This window comes from Eupeodes corollae, chromosome 2 (genome assembly GCF_945859685.1).
Source record: "Eupeodes corollae chromosome 2, idEupCoro1.1, whole genome shotgun sequence".
Lineage (NCBI taxonomy): Eukaryota > Metazoa > Arthropoda > Insecta > Diptera > Syrphidae > Eupeodes > Eupeodes corollae.
The window spans coordinates 132,402,291-132,423,763 of record NC_079148.1 but is presented as its reverse complement, the minus strand read 5'-3'; the positions used below and the strand labels follow the sequence as shown (position 1 = coordinate 132,423,763).

At 33.3% G+C, this 21,473-nt stretch overlaps 1 protein-coding gene across 3 annotated transcripts in view; it reads left to right on the top strand.

Moving 5' to 3' along the window:
• The window catches only part of LOC129944270 (ecdysone-induced protein 78C), a 143,251-nt gene extending 122,466 nt beyond the window's left edge, over positions 1 to 20,785 (top strand). For 2 of the 3 annotated variants that reach the window (XM_056053597.1, XM_056053596.1), the window contains 3 exons: positions 5,587 to 5,936; positions 6,005 to 6,280; positions 10,904 to 20,785. In XM_056053597.1, the coding sequence (XP_055909572.1) occupies positions 5,587 to 5,936; positions 6,005 to 6,280; positions 10,904 to 11,299 (1,022 nt within the window). In that variant the 3' untranslated portion in view covers positions 11,300 to 20,785. The remainder of the gene's footprint in view (positions 1 to 5,586; positions 5,937 to 6,004; positions 6,281 to 10,903) is intronic. The other variant, XM_056053599.1, reaches the window with a different exon arrangement.
• The last annotated feature ends 688 nt before the right edge of the window (positions 20,786 to 21,473 follow it).

Here is a 21,473-nt window from a genome sequence, read left to right as displayed (position 1 = left end):
GTAGCATTGTAGCTGCTTCTGGGTATTGAAGATGCTTCACGGGGAATAGATCGATCGCAGATATTCAATAATGTAATGCACATTTCATTTAAACTTTTTCACTAAACAATAATTCTTTCACCTGCTAGAATAAATTTTTAATATAATTCGGTGTTAATATCCAAAATAGTTGCAACGAACTTAAACTTTAACGCAAATAAACCACGGCGAGTTATGAAAACAAAATTAATGAAAAAAGAAAATACAAATTCAATGTTGTCACTTTGACATTTGCAAAAATATTAAGGTATGTTTGTTTTGTTTGCTCCACAATCATTCATTATTTAGATGTGTTCATGTTTTTTTTTGTTTTAATAAAATGGTTTTAGCATGATACAAGTTAGCAAAACAATAAAAAGTGTTTAAAATTAGTGAAAAGTTAGTATATTACTTTATTTATAATTTATAATTATAAAAAAAAATTAGATTTGGATTTTTTTTCCAAAAACATACTTGTTTAGTATCACGTTGCAATACATAATATAAAATTTAATTAAAGTCTCTAGCCTTATTGGTTCATGTGATATTTGGCGTTAAACAAAATTTTCACCTTCTTTTTAAACTGCTATGGTAAAAAAATCACCCACGCAATTTTCTTGAGAGCCCTTTATGCATCTTTCTGCCTTATTATCTGTATAACAAAATTTATTTTAAGTCAATATCTCTTGTGGATCTTAAGCTATGTACGACTAAAAAAACGTTGCGAACGTACGGACGTACGTACACACGCACGCACAGACTTCTTTCTAAAAATCTTTTATTTCGACTCTAGGGGCCTTGAAATGTCGAGAAATGTCAAAATTTTCAATTTGACAAATCGGACCCATATCAATAACTTCCTATGTAAAGTTAATAAAAAAAACTACGATCTGCAGCACCATATCATTTTTAAGTCATTTTTGCTTGTCTAATTCGGACATTTGAGAATGTCATTGGTGTTAGATCAGATTAAGATTTTTGTGGCTAATTGTGATCGCACCTTCGAGATCAATTTATGACAAATAGCGCCGTGTTGTTCAATTACATCAAAAATACATTGTGTTGTTATAAAATGTACTTTGCCATTTAAAATAATATAATTATACTTTAATATTATTGTACAAATTTCAAAAGATGACAGCTTCAAATTGACAGCCTTCTAAATAGTGTTCTATTCAAAGTGGCATCTCTTATTAAAAAACTTTTACCGTTCATATTTAAAATAATGTAATTTATACTTGTCAAATTTCAAAAGTGACAGCAGCCTAGATAGGCAATTCAAAGTGACATCTGCTGAAATAAAGATATAGTCACAAGAGTCAACTCAAAAAATACAAGAATACTAAGCGGTTTTCTAAGTCTAAGTTGAAATAAATCCTCCAAAAGCATGAAATAACTCTCCAAATTCTTTTGATTTATTTTGTAGCATCAAGCACTTTACAACTTCCTCTAGAATGAAGGCATCATACAGAAAAAAATCGCAAAGTCATGATGCAATAAAAACTTCTACAATAACCGTTAATTAACAAAAGAAGTAAAAAATTTCGGGCCAAAAAATAGATGAATACAATGAACTAGGAAATTGTTTCTCTATGAATTACATAACCTCCAAATTGAATTGTGAAATAAGTCCCCAAAAAACCATTTTAAAAAACCTATTGATCTCCATCATCACCTTTGTCCTCAAATTAAAAAAAAAAGAATCAAACATTAATCTATTGAATCAATTATATACAAACTGTTGAACCCAAAATTCCCATTTACGGACTTTTAAGTAGACTTGGCCATTTATAAAACTACACATAACAGTTCTTATTGTATTATTCATTTTATTTTTTCTATTCTAATTCTTTCCATTCCGATTTTTCGCACAATTTCAATTCTCGATTTATATAAAAAGTATAAAGAAAGACTTCTCTATGAAAAATACACTCCTCTGATTTAAATAATAGAGAATGACTCAACAAAGTTCGAATAAATTTAAACCGAATTGGCTTTTAAAACGGTTAACTATATTTTACCTATCTATCTAAAAACTATCAATTTTATTTTTTGAACTTTTGTGGCTATATTATTGTTGTTGGTCTTTTATGTTGTGTTCAAAGTGCTATTGTTATCGTTGTTCCTTTTAAGTCAATGAACACGCCTAAAAAATCAAAAAAAAAAAAAAAAAACAATAAGCCTGGCGCTGCTGACCAAAATAATACCAACATCCAACAACAAAAACTATGAGAAAGAAAAACATGACCGCGACTGGCCTTACAAACGTCCGTCGCGCCAATCGTCGGTCGTTGTCGTCAGCGGCGTCATCGCCATTCGACTTCGGCTTCGATGTTGCCGTCATTGGATTCATAAGGTCAATGAGTTCTTTCATCGATATTATAATAATTTTTGTACTTTTTTTTTGCTTTGCATGCTTAAGATAAAAATGTACATTATTGTGTTTTGTTTGGTAGTTAATATTTTTATTTTTATTTTTATTTTAATTTTATTAATGGCAGGAAAAATTCCAATGTGAAAGATAGCAACGCTAAAGAGCAAAAATAATCGACAATGGTCCAAAGCTGAAACCACATTGCCCAGCGGGTGGAATGACCCCGTTTTGTACAGATTGACTGAACTAGGTTAATTTATATCACACTGTACAGTGTACATGTACTCTATAGTTGAATGTAGTTTATAGTGAATGTGTACGTGTATATGTGCAGGAGTATATGTACTTACTTACCTACCTATAGTGGTGCTTAGCTGTTTACTGAAAGAGTAATGAGATAACAGAACAGTGAACTGTTTGTTTATGCATTTAGATATTCAAATGAGGAATAGAATGAGGAAGTAGGTCGGTGCCCCTAAGAAACAAAGTTTATTTTTTCATTTTAATGTAAACATTTAAGTTGGTTTAGACATTCTTTGGTAGCTAAATTTAAGTAAATGAATATAAAAATAAATTCTAACTCCGAGGCTACACGAGCTACGAGTTATTCACTGATCATCAAAGCAAGTGGGTTACATTATATTACTTGTCAAATTATTCGTTGTTCAAGTCATTGCTAAGTTTATAAATGACAATTACTCGTAGTTCATAACTCACTAGTGTAGACTCGGGGTTAGATTAGCAATAAAAGTCTGATGAATCTGTCAAATTATGTACAGGGTGGGCCATAAATTAGTTAACATTTGAAAAAATCGTATAAAAAAAAACCATTTAACATATTTTAGAAATCGTTTATTTAAGAGAAGGCTAATTAGTTGTAGTTTATTTTTTTCAAAATTATATCGTCTAAATGACCACCGTTTCGGTTTTTGCACTCATCTAAGCGAGTCCTGAAGTTTTCGAAAACTCTTCTGCAAAGAGACCGCGAGATCACCGAGATCTCTTCGATGATTTTTTCTTTAATTTGACGGAGTGTATTCGGTTTATCAATGTAGACACGACTCTTGGGGATAGATCTGGATATCTGGATGGCCATGGGATGTCACCTCGTCTGGAAATCAGCTTTTCCGGAAACATTTCTTTGACCACCGGCAAGGACTCGTTCGATGTGTGACATGTGGCTCCATCTTGTTGAATCGGTGCTAAGAACTCCCGTAACATTTTCACATACTCGGTAGAATTAACAGTAACTGAACGGCCTCGAGAATCTTCAAAAAAGTAAGGTCCGATGATTCCTTTTGCTGGAATTGCATCCCATACAGTTACCTTAGGAGAGTGAAGTGGCCTCTTATGTTTAGCTTTAGGATTTACGTTGCTCCTATACCTGCAATTCTGTTTGTTTACATGTCCATTTAGGTGGAAATGTGCTTCGTTAGAGAATAAGATGTTGTCAAAATTACTGAATCGAGTTAACATTGTTTTGGCTTATGACTTACGCAAATATAAATCATTAGGGTTTAGTTCTTGCACTACCTGGATCCTATATGGATGTTATTTCAAATCTAATTTAAAAATATGGCGTAATGATGTGCGGGATAATCCTAATTCAGCCGAACGTTTACGCGTTGATAAATCTGGATCACGTCGAACAGAAGCAGAAACTTGCTGCACGTTCTCTTCGCTCTGAGAAGTCCGCGGGCCACCCGGTTTGTTTTACATTTAGTGTAGATTCCGTCTCTTCGAACTTCTTCACCCATTTCTTTATTAAAGGAGGACTTGGACATTGACTTAAGTCGTGTAAACCATATTCAACGCGAAATAAGCGTCTCACAGTAATGAGTGAAAAGTTGTATAAATAAAACTGTTTCACGCAGAAAGTGCGTTGCGGGACCGCGAAGCGATCTATTGCAACTAAATTTCCAAGAAGCGAGCTAGTGCCCCCGTCCACGCCCGCACCCCGCGCGGCAATAGTTTGCGTGGTAAGTTACATTTAAATGTCGACGAATTCTTGGCCCACCCTGTAGTTTGAAGAAATGAGAAGAGAAGAGATTAAGAGTCAAACCAGCCAACAAATGTAATGACATTTCTGAAAAGTCACTTTAGCGGGCATTTTTAAAAAACGTCATTTGCGTCATAAATTAAATTACATGATGTCTTTGAAAGAAAATAGTAAAAGTCTAATTTCGCAAAAGCCAAAACATATATTTTATATAAAAAAACAAAGCAGTTTATAAAATTCGTAATTATTCCATAAAAATTGAATTCACGACAAATTCCTAAACGTCCTATTGATTGATATTGATCAACCAAATTTGACAGTGTTTACATTGAACTCGTTTTTTAGGCTACCCATTTTGACGTTTTATGATTTTATTTCGCTTCTGGTAATTGTTCAAAAAAAAATAAAGTGAGACACATCAAGAAGGTTCAATGAATATAAGGAACTTACTCGTAAAGGTAAGGAAAGTTTTTTAGAATCTGATCGTCCGGCTTCCAAACTATGGACAGTTTCAGGCGACATGAGGGACTTGAAAGTAAGGCACGTTTCTAGCATCTGATTAGCCAGATGCCAAAAAATTGCCTTCCAATTAAGGCTACTTTGTTGGAAAGTTGATTGGAAAGTTAGTCAAGAAAAATCTACCTCACTATCAAGTCAAGTCTACTCATGTCAAAATGACAGGTGATCATATTTCTTCATACAACTGAAAGCTGAACTTTATTACTCTACGGTTTATTTATTTTATGCACAACTTCATTTAAAGTGGTTCCTTGTCAATTTTAAAAAGTAATAACTAATATTTCCTTACAATACAATATATGTATAAATCGTGATGGAGTTGAAACTTTCCTGAGGTGTGTTTTTTAGACAATTATTTTGTTGGTACTTTTTGTACTAGGAACTAAAAGTAGAAGTTTGCGAAGTAAAGTTCTGAATTTGGAATTCATGACACTTGAATGAAGTCCCTTGTGATGTCTGAACCTTCCCAGTGTTTACATTGGACTCTTTTGAGACAACTCATTTTGACGTTTTATAACAGTGATTGTTAAAATCAAAGGAAACTATTTGCGTCAAAAACTACGTTTAACTTGACGCTTTTTAGAGAACTTCTATTTTGATTTCAGAAATTTTCAAGTACAAATGTAAAGGCGTTTGAATCTTTTATTTATTTGTTTTTGTTTTCTTTTATTTCCAGCTGTTCGATATGGTCGAGTACCGAAGCGTTCACGTGAACTGAATGGTACGCCCGACGATCAAAATAACCGTGTCAGTACACCAGGCACACCAAATACCCCACAAACTCCACAAATGTGTTCTGTGGCATCACCGCAAGACTTGGCATGCGCGGCAGCCCAATTGTCGGCATCATCTACAGCAGATATACCCGATATACCACCGCCGGCAACCGAATTAACTGTATATGACATCATAATGTGCATATCACAGGCTCATCGAATGTACTGTACCTATACGGAGGAACAGACTAGAGAATTGGTGAGACGTCCTGTTGTTGTGCCACATAATGGAGTCAGTGATGATAATGAGGTTAGAAGAAGTTTTTATTTGTTTTATTGTTTTTTTTTTAAATATATGTTTTTTTTTGTTTTTTTAAGAAGAATGCTTCAATACCAGAAAGGAGAGAACTTCAAAAGATATGGCTGTGGCAGCAATTTGCTGCACGCATAACACCAGGCGTACAACGTGTTGTTGAATTTGCCAAACGTGTACCTGGCTTCTGTGATTTTATTCAGGATGATCAATTGATTCTGATCAAGTTGGGATTCTTTGAAGTATGGCTAACGCATGCTGCGCGTATGATCAATGATACGGCTTTAACGTTTGACGATGGAGTTTATTTGACACGTCAACAAATGGATATTCTTTATGATGTAAGTATGCATTTTTTTATAGTATAAGTTTTGTCTGTGTCTGCAACAAAAAAGATGGTTTATTCGAGCTCTAATTCCACATTTTATGGGTCTATTAAACCAATGTGCGGTGTTGACATTTGCTGTCAAAACGCTTTTATTTATATCAAATATTACATTTTGAGTTCTTTGAGCTTTTATTTTTGTAAGAAAAGTACGTACCTAACCTATACAACGTAGGGAACCTCAAAGGATGATATGATTCAGTTAATATAACAAATATGGACGTTTTTAAAAAATTCTACTTTGAGTGCCATCTTCCGGAATAATGGAAAAACACAAAGTAAATCTTAATCTGTTAAAATCATATAACGAGTGTTATCAATCTGGCAATACTTGTTTCAGAGTGGGTCTTTTATACAGCTGTCACTTGATTTATATTCAGTTTTGTATGTCATTTCATAATAAATAGATTTAAGGGCCTTGCATATGAGAGCGAACAAGGAGTGGACGAACAAACATGATTTTACACAATTCAAAAAGTCAATTTCAAATAAAAACATATTTAAATTATAAGAAACCAATTGACACTAATTTAGGATAAGAAAATTTGATTTTTGTTCTGTAAAACAAGAAAATTTTGTAAAAACAATTTGATAGTAACAAATTGCTATTTGGTTGCTACGAACTGTCAAACTCTTTTCGCGTTCCACATACCATCAACACTACAACGAATAAATTATTCGCGCTCAACTCAACTCAACTCAACTCTGCTATTATGACAATGTCATCAGCATATAGTAGCAGCTTTATTGCAAGAACAAGGTAGGGAATCTATGAGATCATTAAGAAAAATTGAGAATAGTATTGGGCTCAGAAGGCATCCCTGCTTGACTGCTGTTTTCGTCTGAAACCAACTAGACAAAGTGTTTCCATCCCATACCGCCATAAGATTATCCTCATATAGATTCTGCAATACCTTGTGCCTTTTCGTTGACATCCCTAGGTTACTCAATTTAAAAAATGGAGCTTTCCTATCTATCGAGTCGAATGCAGCCTTAAGCCTAGTACATACTTGTGAACCATCTCGTGAACCCATACAAATTTCAGTTTTTGGTTCACCCGTGAACTTCCTCGTGAAGCTGAGTGGAGAACAAAGTGGAGAGTTTTCGTTCACGGGCAATTCACGTGCAAAATGTACGGGAACTGTTGGTGAAGCTATGACATTTGGTTTCCGCATGTTCACAACGTGTACTCACAAGTGTGTACCAGTGAGCAATGTTAAAAGTTCACTTTCTCCACTGGCGAACGTTCACTTCACGAGGAAGTATGTACTAGGCTTTAAAGTCAACGAAGAATGCGTAAAGTTTCTTTCCTTTATCCAGGAACGACTGCGCAATGCCATTAAGGGAGAAAATATTGTCCACGGTGGAGTGGACAATATCAGTGAGTTCCAAGCGGAAACCCGCTTGGAACTCACTGAGTAAATCGTTGTCTCGGATCCAGTTCGTCAGTCTCTCCAACATAATCCCAGTAAATATTTTTGTCACTGTATTGAGGAACGAGATTCCTCTGTAATTATGCTTGGATCTTTTGGGTCACCCTTCTTTAGTAAAGGAAATATTATATTTTTCTTGAAGCTTTCCGGTACCTTTCCAAAATTAAAATAGAGTTGTAAGCCTTTGTAAGCTCTTCTAGAAAAGTTTCGGTTGAATTTATGAAGAATTCATATGGAATACGGTCTTCACCAGGAGCTTTGTTATTGTTGCAGCGGAAAATGACTCTGCTTACATCTTGTGCAGTTATTGGGCGATCTAGCACTTCTACTTCCAAAAATGGCAGCGCAAAGTAAAGTTCGTTTTCATTGAGATTGTTGTTCAGGAGTTTTTCGAAATGGGTTGCTAATATAGAAGCATCAAGTTTTATATTCTGCCCAAAAGTTGTGCCGTTTATTGTCGTCACGATCTTCTAGAAGGATCCGCTATCGTTATCATCCTTAAGTTTGCTAGTGTGAGAGTGTATGCTTTTTGGTTTTGTTCGCACGGCGTTTTGTACTTTTTGTTTGATTTGTTTATAGTTTGTGGCTCCAGTTTTTTTCAGTATCCTTAACAATGCAAACGAGTTTTTCTGGCTGCTTCGCATTCCCAATCATACCAAGGCTGTTTTCCCTTTTTCCTTTGTCTCGATTGGAGTGGTCTTGCGGCTGTGACTGTAACAGGTTGCTAGCTCGTCTGTTTCGTTGATGGTTGCGATCAGTCTCTGATTTACTAGCATAAGTTCTTCATATAGGTTTGATCTGTATCTCTCTTTTATTTGTTCTCTATCATATTTGAAGATATTGGTTGGTGATCTGAATGAGTTAAATCATTTACCTTAAAATCATCGACACACTCAAGCCATTTCCCTTTAATGAAGCACTAATCTATCGTTGAGCACGCAGCACCCCTAATAAAAGTTAAACTTCCTTCTTTATCACTTTTTAAGCGACCATTTAGTAGTGTTAGTCCGATGGTTTCACACATTTCTATTATTTTTTTACCATTTCCGTCGAATTTTTTATCAGTTGTTACCCTTAAAGCCTAGTACATACTTGTGAACCATCTCGTGAACCCATACAAATTTCAGTTTTTGGTTCACTCGTGAACTTGCTTGTGAAGCTGAGTGGAGAACAAAGTGGAGAGTTTTCGTTCACGGGCTATTCACGTGCAAAATGTACGGGAACTGTTGGTGAAGCTTTGACATTTGGTTTCCGCATTTTAAAGTTTGTGGCTTCTTGCACGTTGTTCTAAAAAAAAAGTTAAAATGGTGTCATATGAAATAGAATACCTATTTGAAGATTCAACTGATGAAGTTGACGATGTTCACAGCGTGTACTCACAAGTGTGTACCAGTGAGCAATGTCAAAAGTTCACTTTCTCCACTGGCGAACGTTCACTTCACGAGGAGGTATGTACTAGGCTTAATTCTGCAAATAATTCTGGTTGTCTCCACTCGTTAATAATTATTTGGTTGTCTCCAATCCTACCATTGAAGTCTCCCATAAGCATAATATTTTCTTTCTCAAATTCCAAAAAGAAGTTATCTAAGCATATAATCATCCACAGTTCGCAGTTCATATCTCATGTGCAAGATGCTTTAAGCCCTATTCACATGAGCACGACCAACGAATAAACAAATATTCGTCGATTTTGACATTTTTTTCACATAAGAGGTTTTACTTCGTAGCGAATTAAGTTTGACTTTGACAATTGACCAAAACAACAATGATTTTTTTGTTGGTTAAGTACGCGCGATTATTTTATTCGTTGCGGGTGTGGATAATGTGGAACGCGAATAAAGTTTGACAATTTTTTCGCGACGAATAAATTTGTTTTCTTTAATTTATTATTATATTATATTGAAAAGTGAAAGTATGCATCACAAATCAAATACAAAATAAGGATATTCATGTAAAGATATAATTTTCTACTTTGTTGGAAAATATAAATTTCCCCACAAGGTTGTTGCAAATTTTTCCACCGTAATACCGACCCGACGACGGACTGAATATAATTCCGATTATTTTTAAACAATATTGGATTTTCGAATCCAATATTGTCGAAGATCGGACGCGAATTAATTTCCTTTTTTTTATTATTTAAAATTAAACAAAATCGAAATTGCACACCCCCGATGTTCTGCGAGAGTTATTATGACACTTTACGAGAAACGTCAGTCGATATGACAACCAGGTGAAAGAATTCACCACAGGTAGCAATAAAAGTATTGCCAGCACGGTGGCTTAGCTTAAGGGTGGTTAAAGAAAGGTTTTATTTTCCCGAAAAGAAATTTGAATTATGTTTTATTGCCTGGAAAACCTTAGCCGAAGCCGGGATTAAGAAAACAATGGTACCTACCTATATGAACGTGAAATGTACATAATTTCTGAAATTGCAAAATGGTAAAAATGGAACTATCCTTTGGCTTTGCTTACTGGCGATAGCTCCGGCTGCTCGTCCTCCTGGAAACTCTCTGCATTTCCAGTGGTGTAATTGTGGTTTTCCTTTTCATAATAATCTGGGTCCTCCTCTGGGATTTCCTCGATGAGATCATGAGCGGAGTAGTTTGATTGATGGACAAGGTTTGGTATAATATTTTTCCTAGCCCCAAAAATTTGCTCCAACTCGTCAAAAAGAACAGATTTTTTGTTCATAACACTGTAACACTTTTTTCTTCTCCAGTTTCTAGGAGACCGGTACCTGTTTTTCCCTTCCAGTCTAACGCTGACATATACTCGTAGGTTCCGTTTAGGTACCTCATTTTGCTCTTCATGCATATCCAGTCGATGCTGGCCAGCCGTACAGAAATTTCCGTGAGGTATATATATGAGAAAGTGTTAGGTATGTCAAAATAAACGTCACAAAATGTATCTGTTTTTTTTTTCTTCGATTTCTGCCTCAAATTTGAGAGATAAAAGTCTATATTTTGCAGAATATTTTTCCCAAACAAATTTTGACATTTGATTTCTACCGTTTCGCTCAAGTCGTTGGAATTTAATTCTGGTTAGCGTTCTTCTTAAAAACCATAGCCTTTAACATCAATTTTTATACATAAAATTAAAACAAGGAATATTTAATTTAGATTCTTTCTTCTTTTTGTTTTCAGAATGAGTTTACCGTATCAATGGTTAATTTTGCCAACACTCTAAACGGCTACAATTTAAGCGACACTGAAATCGGTCTCTTCTCCGTCATGGTTTTATTGGCTCCAGATCGAACTGGCATAACCGAACACAAAATGATTGCTCAAACCCGAGAATGCATTACCGAAGCACTACGTGTTCAAATAGTTCGTTCCCGAGCCAGTTCACCACAAGCTATGCAACTAATGCCAGCTTTAGAAGCTAAAATACCCGAATTGCGTTCACTTGGCGCAAGGCATTTCTCACATCTAGACTGGCTTCGAATTAATTGGACAAAACTTCGGCTACCACCATTATTTGCTGAAATATTTGACATTCCCAAGACCGACGAGGAATCACCAGCCAGCACTTCATCATAAATTACAAAAACAAATAAAAACTATGGCTAATATGAAAAATGCAAAAAAACAACAAAAAAAACACGCCTTGCGGAATGCGGTTTAATTCTTAAATGTTACGACTTTAAAAATGCATATAAATTTAATATTTTTAGTGTACTATCGAATTCTAAGTGCATAAATGTTAAACTAAATTAAAAATACAACAAAACAAAAAAAAACTACTATAATGGCTGCGAATACTCCTTTAATTTTTTTTTCCTTCTGTTAAATAAGTAAAAAATAAAAATATAGAATTTAATAAATTTAATTAGCGAATAGAACACATCACAACATAAATAAGCACTCGTAAAAATGCAATATTTTCAAATTTTATTGGACTGTTGTCTCTATCTCGTTTAAAAAAATTTACTAAAATAAAATTTAAAAACAAAAAACTTTGTAATTCTCAAATAAATATAAAAATAAAAATAAATAAAACAAGTAGCAGAATCTATATAGAGTAAAAAAAAAATAAACAAATAATTAAAAATTAGTTATATAATGAAATAAACATATTTTTAATGAAGAAAAAAAATAACAACATGTTTTTTTGTATATAAGGAAAAGAAAAACGTCTGACTTTTTAAATTTAAAGAACAACACAAAAAATTTAAAAAATTTAAACAAAAAAAAGAAACAAACAAAAGAATTACTTTTAAAATTGTTTTAGATGAAAGAAATTTAAGAATTGTTATACATTGCTAACTAATAAAATAAAAAATCTATTATTTCGAAATAAAACAACACAAAAACAAATAAAAAAATATATTTATTTTTAACATATTTATATATATTTACCTACCTATTAGAATTTAAATAAAATTTTTTAATTAAACACAAAAAATAAAATAAATAAATTTATAGTGAGAATCATTCAGAAAGTTTATAAGAAATCAGAGTAGTGATCCTCGAAATAAGCGTTATCACACTTTTAATATTATAATGTAAAAAACATATCAGTTCAATTATTTATTTCATACACATTTTTTTTTCTTCTTAAAATTTAAAATTAATTAAGGCCAACAGTTAAAAAAAAAACAAGAGAATATTTCAACAAAAAAAAGTATCAGTGTGAAAAGGGAATTATTTTTTACGAAGCTTAAAAGATTACGATACAAAAAAAGACCTTTTAAATTTTTATTTTTTCCTAAGGTTTTTTTATTTTTATTAAATTTTGAAAAATAAAAATTTAATGAAGCAAGCAAAAATATTAAGATATAAGAATCAATCAAATTTTATGACTGCGTCTGTCGACAAAAGTTGCTCGTAATATTTTAAGACTTAGCCGTAAGGTCGACGTTACATATTTTTTTTTATTTTTTAAATAAGTGGCATGTAAATATATTATCTAATTATTAAAACTAAATAATTATGTTATAAATATTATTACTTTGAGCGATTTTCGATAAGCTCCTCTCATTTTCTTTTCCCTTTTTCTTCTCTTATCCTTAAGATTTTTAATTTTTTAATTTGTAATTTTTAATATATTATATATATAAAAAAAAACGATTTTTTTGGTTTGAAAAGTTTGTTGTTGTTGTTTTTATTTTGTCTTCTATTTTGTGCATGTTTTACTACAAAAACCTTTGTATGTGTATTTTTAGTATAAAAAGACAATCCTAGTGTGTGTTTTATAGAGTGTAGAATCGTTTTTTAAAAAAAGAAAATAATTTAAGAAGCAATCAATTGATGGACTGTTTGGAATCCAAAAAAAAAAATATTTATCTAATGTATTTAGCTTTCTGGGAAACTATATATTTTATTTTGTTTTAATTTAAAAATATGCAATAGCATAGAAAAGCACTAAAAATATTTTCAGTATAGTTTTTAAAAACTCCCATTTCGAATAATTTGATTTTTTGTGTGCACTGAAATTTTTTTGGTAGTTTCGTTTACTACATATTTTCAAAATCCATATCGTTCCCAAGTATTGTTTTAAAATATCCTGTGAAGCGTTAAAAATTATTTTTTTTTCTTTTTATTGATGAAAACATCTCTTCCGAAATTGTTTCTTTTAATAAAAAATATTAGCTTATATCTCAGTATCTATTGAAAGTGTTGCAAATGTGGCCCACCCTTAAGTTTTTTTTTTAATAAAACGACATTCAATTATATACTTTTTTTTAATATTACAAATAATTTTTAGTTCAGTCTTTACAAGTTTAAAACATAAATAGTAAGTTAAAAAAAAGATATTGAGAAAAAATTAAATCAACTTCATTTCGCAATTAAAAAAAAAAGACTAATATGGCCCACTTTGTTTCAAATACGGACCAGGGTATATAATGGCTGAATCACAAACACGCTCCAGCTTCCACTTCACTTGACGTTTACGAGTTCAGAGAAAGGAATTCAATGCATGCTATTACAATGGAGCTTCGACCTCACGTTTCTTTTTACAATCGTAAGGAAAAGAACGTAATGTACCGTAATGTGACTCCAAACGGAAAAGCTTGAGCGTTGTCTGACTGCTCAACAGCTGTAAAAATATGTCAACAACCAAAATATTTTGTTCTTTGGAGGGATGAAATAAAAGAAATGTCATTCAAAGTAACCTCGAAACAGGCCCACCGTAACGCAGACGAAGCCGAAGCTGAAGCGTGTTTGTGATTCAGCCATTATAGCCTAATTGCTGCAAAATTCACATATGAAATATTTATTTTGCCCACATTGTGCATACGACGCATTGAACCCATTAATCTCCTCCCTTATCATCCGAAAACAAACTACAACAGTAAATGCATTTGGCATCTTCCTGGTTGCTTCTATCAGTACTCGCATCTGATGATTCGTCTGGAACGAAATCTTGATCACTCTTTGATGAAGACGATACTCCTTTACGATTAGTCTTCTTTTCTCTTAGCTTTAAATTCCTAAGAACTTTCTGAAATGTAAACCATACAAAGAAAAATAAGTTGAAGTCTATCATATGATTAAGATATTTCTACCTTCGTATCTAAACAAAGCTTACGTTTTATATCTCTTTCTGCCTTTGGCCTCATTAATTTTGGTTCACCTTTTTTTTCATCGATTCTTCCAGATGAAAGGAAGATGAAATAATTTCGGATTTCCCTCGTTTTCTTCCACGAATTGATAGTCCGAATGGGAATTGGAGAAATTTCAGGGGGTGTTATGAAAGAAGAAGGTTCCGAAAAGTGAAGGTCTGTTTCTACTGGTTTAGCATTAGATTCCAAAACTTCAGCAATTGACCTTATTCCGGTAGAAGTGGAAGGTTCATCTGGATCTGGTTCCATCTGCATAATCTCGTGAGGACTAGTAGGCGCATTCAACTGACCAGGATTTTCTAAGTTGGTTCCATCAACCTCTTCTGCGGGCATAAATTCGTGGTCCTTGAAGATATGCTTATCAAATGAACATATGCCAGTCGAAGCAAGTCCATTCAACGCGATGTCTCCTTTTTGAGTTTTTAAGTAGGCCCGCCCGAATAATTCAATTATATCGAAATGCGTCAAAGCCCTTGCGTTATTAATTACCCAGCGTCTAATTTCTTCTGTTAAGTATTTTTTGAGACGACCCATAAATGTTTGGTCTAACGGTTGAATTTTGTAACTTGAGTGCGGGGGGATGGAAAGAGTGTGGACGTGATTATTCCTAGCCAAGTTATCAAGTTCAATATTGCTTGTGTGACTTGCATGGCCGTCCATTATTAGAGGCACAGGTGAAGATGCCAATGGCTTCACCTTATCCAAGAAATGCTTGAACCATTTCGTGAATAAATTCGTTTGAACCCATCCGGATGGATGATTATCGTAAATGGAACCTGGCGGTACACCTTTCATTAGAATTGAGTTGTCTCTTTTCCTAGGGTAAATAAACAGTGGTGGTACAAACGATCCCCCAGCACTCATGCACAAAATTGCGGTTATCAACGAGCCTCTTTCACTTGATGTTAGTGCTCCTATTTGTCTTCGACCTTTGAGTGCCAACACTTTCGGCATTTTGGATGGAACAACTGAGATTCTTGTTTCATCCACGTTAAATATTTTGTCAGGAGAGAAACGGTACGTCACCATTAGTTTTTCAAGGTGGTTGAAAAAAAATGTCAATGTTTTCTTTTGAAAATCCACTAGCTCGAGCAAAAGACGATCCAGTCGGCTGCCGGAATGACAACAACGGATGACGCTTACGGAATAACCGCAACGAGGACCTACCTTGCACTTCGTTTATCAATGAAAACGGGTTTTGGTATATTTTTATTTAGTGCCAGTTGAAATGCTAATGATTTTATGTCATTGCGAGTAAGTCCAAAGAGTTTTCCTTCCATTTGTGGAGTATAATCAACCGAAGACTCTTCGAGTTCTAGCGGAAAGATGGGTTTTCTTCCTAGTTTTGCACTCACCACTTTATGTAAAGGTTTATTATCCTCTGCTACCAAACGACGTAGAGTTGTTTTAGGCACGTTGAATTCCTTTGACGGTTTTAAGAAACCCATTTTTTTGTCTTTATATATGCAGAGATTGCTTTAATCATATCTTCAAGTTTGTCCTGGTTTTGTGGGTTTCTTAGAACTTGAAGCCATGATTCTTTAAAACAAAAAATATTGCGGTGGGTCATATTACGAACGTGGGCCATATTAGCAACACTTACCCTATGTAGGTTGCTATTTATAATTATTTCGGGATCACAAAATCATCAGCCTTATTGTGAGTTTTGCCAGGAAAGTCATTCACCCGAAATATTTTTGTTCGCCCGGCATTTAAAGGGCTATTGTGAATTTCGCTCGAATAGAATTTCACTTCGAATCAGAACTGACAGTTGGAATAATTGTCGTGTTCAGCAAACTGAGTTCGCAATAAATTTCCTCATCTCTGATTAAAGGAGAAAATGAAATCTAAACCTATATTTCTTGTTGAACATAAAAACGCAATGAAATTTATGTACAGCCGCAATTAAACACCAATCAATTGTTCACCAAAGAAACTCTTGCGCAAGTGGATATTCACAATGTCCCTGTTCGTTTTTTGGTATTTGAGTATTCGTGTCTAGAAAACGGAAAACCCTAGTGAACTGTATTTTTGTTTTGACACCGTCAAGAACTAATAAAAATAAGTAATTTATAATTTACAATAAAAAGAAAATATAAAAATTTTTTTATACAATTTTGTATATTGTTGTTATAATCCTTCATGATAGATATTGCTTCACCCACTTTGTCACAAGGTTCCTTATGTGTTTGAAGTTCATCCATAACAACTTCTTGGGTACTCACTTTGCAAATATTTTTTTTTTCTTGGTGGTTTCACTGGTTAAAGCAAGAATAGTTGCAGGTACGACTGTAATAGGATCAGAAAGTGAATATGTTGTGCATCATTTTCAAATTCATCCAAAAATTCTTCAATTTGAATTTCATTATCCATATTTTCGAAACTCCTCTTTTTGGGTAGATTTTGAAGAAACAAACAAACTGGGAAATAGCTTTTTCAGCAGGCAAGAATTTTAGTGTCCTATTTGGTCCACCTTCTGTTCCTTTTTCCGTTATTTTGTTTTTCTAGCAGCCTTTATCCTCACGTAGCGTTTTTGGTCGGTCTAAGCCTAATTAAAATGTTTTTTTTTTTTGTTCAGTTTTGTGCAATGTAAATTAAATTGAACCCTTACCTTCTTCCATTCGAACTCAGTCTTGATTGGAGACCCAGTGCTATTAAGCTTCGATGTAATCTGCTTCCAAAATGCATTTTTTTTTATTTACTTTCTTTGACACAACCTCTTGCGATTTCAGGATTTTCCTGCATCTTGTTTAGCAGCATATCGCTTTGATTTGCATTTATTGTTTTGGTCCTTACATAAACATATGTAGATAAAAACAACACAGTTATTTTGTTTGTTAATATAAATAACTTACATTGTAATTTTTTTTTCTTCTGTTCACCTCTAAAAAATAAGTGGAAATTTTATCGCCAAATGGCATTTCATTCCGCCCGAATCGAGTGCTCCCAATAAGGGAAATCTTTCGAACATGATTTTTTTTCGCCCGAAACTCACAATAGGCGAATTGAAAAAAGGGATTTTTTCAGATGGAATCTTGTGCACGTGAAACTCACAATAGGGCTGAATATTTTATTTTAAATGGTTTTATTGGTGTTCAACATATTCTCCAAGATGAATAATACATTTTTCAAAACTTTTCCGCCAATCTTGATAACATATTTTTACTCGGAGTGAGAAACCTCTAGAAAATGACTTTAGCTGATGATGTTTGGGAACAAAAAAACGTCTTAAGATATTAAATAATAATTAAGGCTGTTCAGTGGATGACCCATTAATTCAGTGTTTTGAGTCTTCATATTCTTAGTTGTTTCATTTAGTTTCCTTTTTATGATAATTGTTCGAATGTTTTCCTAGAATTTAAAATTGACCACGTATAAAGAAACTATAATTCTTTGACCATATTCAGCTCAAACCTTAACAAATTTTTAAATTCCCTTGCCTTATTATCCTTATCTCAAAAGTAGGCACCTGCTGAAATATTGTTCTAAACTGTTCTTAAAAGATTGATGGTACGCAAAGTGTAATAATTAATAGCAGTTTGTTGTTCTTTTATAACTTTAAAACACAAATAGAAGCTTATTGTGATCTTAAATGTTTGTACATTTTTAAATTCGGCTTTAATCAAAGCAGATGTTCAAATAACAACAGTGTCGTTTACTTTGAAGCCCCTGGACAAATTTAAGTAGTGAATCGCTGAACTTATTATTGGATACTCATTTTCCTGGTAGTTCTCTTACCAAACTTGCAACAGTTACATACGTCTAAGTCCTAATACAACATATTCAATAGGACTGATCTCAAGGGCCAAGCTACAATGGGCTCTCAACAGCTTCAAACCTTTTAAATCTGCAGGACCAAATGGATTAATACCAGCAGATCGCATATAAGCTCGATAATAGGTGTCATAACCGGACACTGTCTAATAGGAAAGCACGCCACGCGAATAGGCGTATTCCCAAATGACTTTTGCACAAGCAAAGGCCGAGGAAGAGAAGGAAACAGTTTTTTATCTTCTCTGTACATACCCTGCTCTAGCTCGAAAACGCAAGAATTACCTAGAAGAATTCTTCTTCAATGATCTAAACGATCTAAATCATACCAGTGTAATCAGCCTCTGACGTTTCGTAAGGGATTCAAACTGGTTCCATTGAGCTTAGGAGGAAGCCTCAAGATTCATGTGGTATCACAATGAGCCATTAAACTGGCCTAATTGTGTTCGTTTCCATCTTTGACAGCCACTTCAATCTAACCTAACCTGACCCCCCTTAAAAAATTCAGCCGTAAAACTCGAACTTCCAGTATTGCTCACCAGTTTGCCCTTGAGTTTATTTTTGGCAATACTATCAAGTATTGAGATTCATTTTTAACTACACATCGAGAATGTGGAATTTCAAGAAAGTTTAAAATTTGTCTCTTCAAACTTTAATTAATTTCTGTTAGAAAACGAATTTTTTAATCCTAATTACATATTAAACTTCACTTAAATTTATTAATAGCTTAATATATTTAATAACAACTTCTTAAGATTTCTTGTAATAATATTTGTTTTATTAGATATAACAGGCAAGGTCTCATCGCTGACCGTTTTAGTAAACTACATATTACTATAGGGTTTCCTAATCAGAGGTTTAATTTAAAATAGTCCACTATTTGTTCAGCGTTTGCTTTTGAAACTCATCTTTGGACGTTTTCCAAGGTCAAACTACTTCTTTATTAAAAATAGAGTGATATATTCTTCAACTGCGCATTAGAATACTAGGGCCCTACTCTGTAATGAGTTTCGAAAGCCAATCTGAATCGAATCTGATATTCGATTCGTTTACGAATTCCTATTCTGTAAAATATTCGAATCGAATAAAACAATCATCTAGTACTTTTTCGAGTTATCGAATAGATTTGCCGAGTCTCGAAGTATTTCTTATGAGATTTTGAGATTTGTTAAAGCAAAAATACAAACAAAAAATAGAAACAAATCACAAATAAAGACGACCAAAAATGTATTCATTATTATCACTTAAGAATTATTGTTATGATAATGACTTTTTTTTACCTTCAGTGCTCTGCAATTGCAAGATCTCTCTTTTTAATTCAAGCTTAGAAAGTTTAAGCTTTTTTTTCATAGTCCTTTCGTTTTTTGTGCTTCCTTCAAGTCATACGAATTCCGGCATAATTTCAAATTATTGCTTTTGTTTCGTATGCACATTTTTCGCTGATGATTCCCTGGAATTTATTTGCTTAAATTTTGAATAAATTATTATTTCCTTACTTATGTTTTATCTATTTCACACAACTTAACACAGTTTTCCTTTTGTGTCCTTTAAAAACCACCTTCGAATTGCAATTCGTTACTTCTCTTGGTGTAGAAACAAAATGTTCGTTTCGAACGCTAATGACATTCGTAAACGCATTGCCAGGTACTAAAAATCCGAATACGGATTTGTCATTCCGTAAGTACTAGATTTCTTATCCGCATTTGAAATACAGAGTACAATTTTGTATTCGGTTTCGAAAATATTTGCGTTCGAAACACATTTCAGAGTAAGGCTCCTGAAAACTTAGCTCGCAAACTGAAGACCTAAACTCTCCATGTTATTTCTCGAAGAGATGATCACAATTAGTGACCGGGACTCTGTTAAATAACACCTTTAGACTTTTTTCTCTGGGGTTTTGTGAAAGATTGGGTCAATGTCAATTTACCAAATTGATTTAAGACTTTAAAGATGTAATTCGTAAAGTTATAAATATGCGAACTGTTAACACATAATTTGTTGGAAGGGATTTGGTGAAGCAACCGTAAACGTGGTGGTCATTTGTCTAACAAAGTTTTCCCTTGTTAATAGCAGACCTTCTTCCTTAGGCTAAATAAAAACCTAGTGGTTTCTCTTTAAACCTTTAAAATATCAAAATTAAATTTCTTGTTGGAAAATCAAATACATATGAGTGTCCATACAGTCATGAATTGGAAATGATCAGGTAAGTCTAAAAATCTTGAAAACTTGAGTATGTACCTTCAAAGATATTAGGCAGGTTCAGACACCATAAGGTACTTGAAAGTAAGGCAAGTTTCTAGACTCTGAATGGTCAGCTGCCAAAAAATTACTTTCCAATTAAGGCAACTTTAATGAAAAGTTGACTGGAAAGTTAGTCAAGAAAAATCTCCCCAACTATTAAGTCAAGTCTACTTCCATCAAAATGACAGTTGATCATGCTTTTTCATTCAGCTGAAAGCTGAACTTTATTACTCTATGATTTATAAATTTTGCACAACTCCATTAAATTTTGTGTGTAAATGGCGTTCTTGTCAATTCGGAAAAGAAATAAGTAATATTTCTTTACAATGGGCAGGTTCAGGCGACATAAGGGACTTGAAAGTAAGTCAAGTTTCTGGCATCTGATTGGCCAGCTGCCAAAAAATTGACTTCCAATCAAGGCAACTTTATTGGAAACTTGACTGGAAAGTTAGTCAACTTATGTGAGAATGACAATCGATCATGTATTTTTCAATTAACTGAAAGTTGAACTTTATTCTATGATTTTTTTTTTATCCGTACAATTTTATTTAATATTTTGTGTAAAAGGGTTTTTCGTCAAATTGGAAAAGAAATAAGTAATATTTCTTTACATTACGAAATGCAAATTGGGATGGACTTGTAGTTTGCCCGAGGAATGTTTTGTAGACAAAAATGTTGTTGGTAGTTTTTGTACTGTAAACTGAAGGTAGAAGTTAGGGAAGTAAAGTTCTGAGTTTGAAGTTTATGACACTTGAAAAACTAACTAGTTTCGTTCAAAGAATGAAGATGACCTGCCCATTACAGCATTTCCAACTTAATTGTAGTTTTATACACTTTTTCAAAAAAAAAATGTGAGTTCACTGTTACACTGTTGCTTGATCAATTTAAACACAAAAACAGTATCTAACAGAATGTGAAATATTATGTCTTGAACCCCAACAGAACTTCAAAAACGATTTGGAATCAATAAATGACTAATTTTAAGATCCATTCTAATACTTCATACAATTTTTTAACGATCGAGTGTTTGAAGTTATAATGAAATATCGATATTTTGATGCAAGCCTAAAATAATGAATTTTAAAAGGAATTCTTATTTTTAGGTTATGTTGTCTAATTAATCGATAACAAGGTTA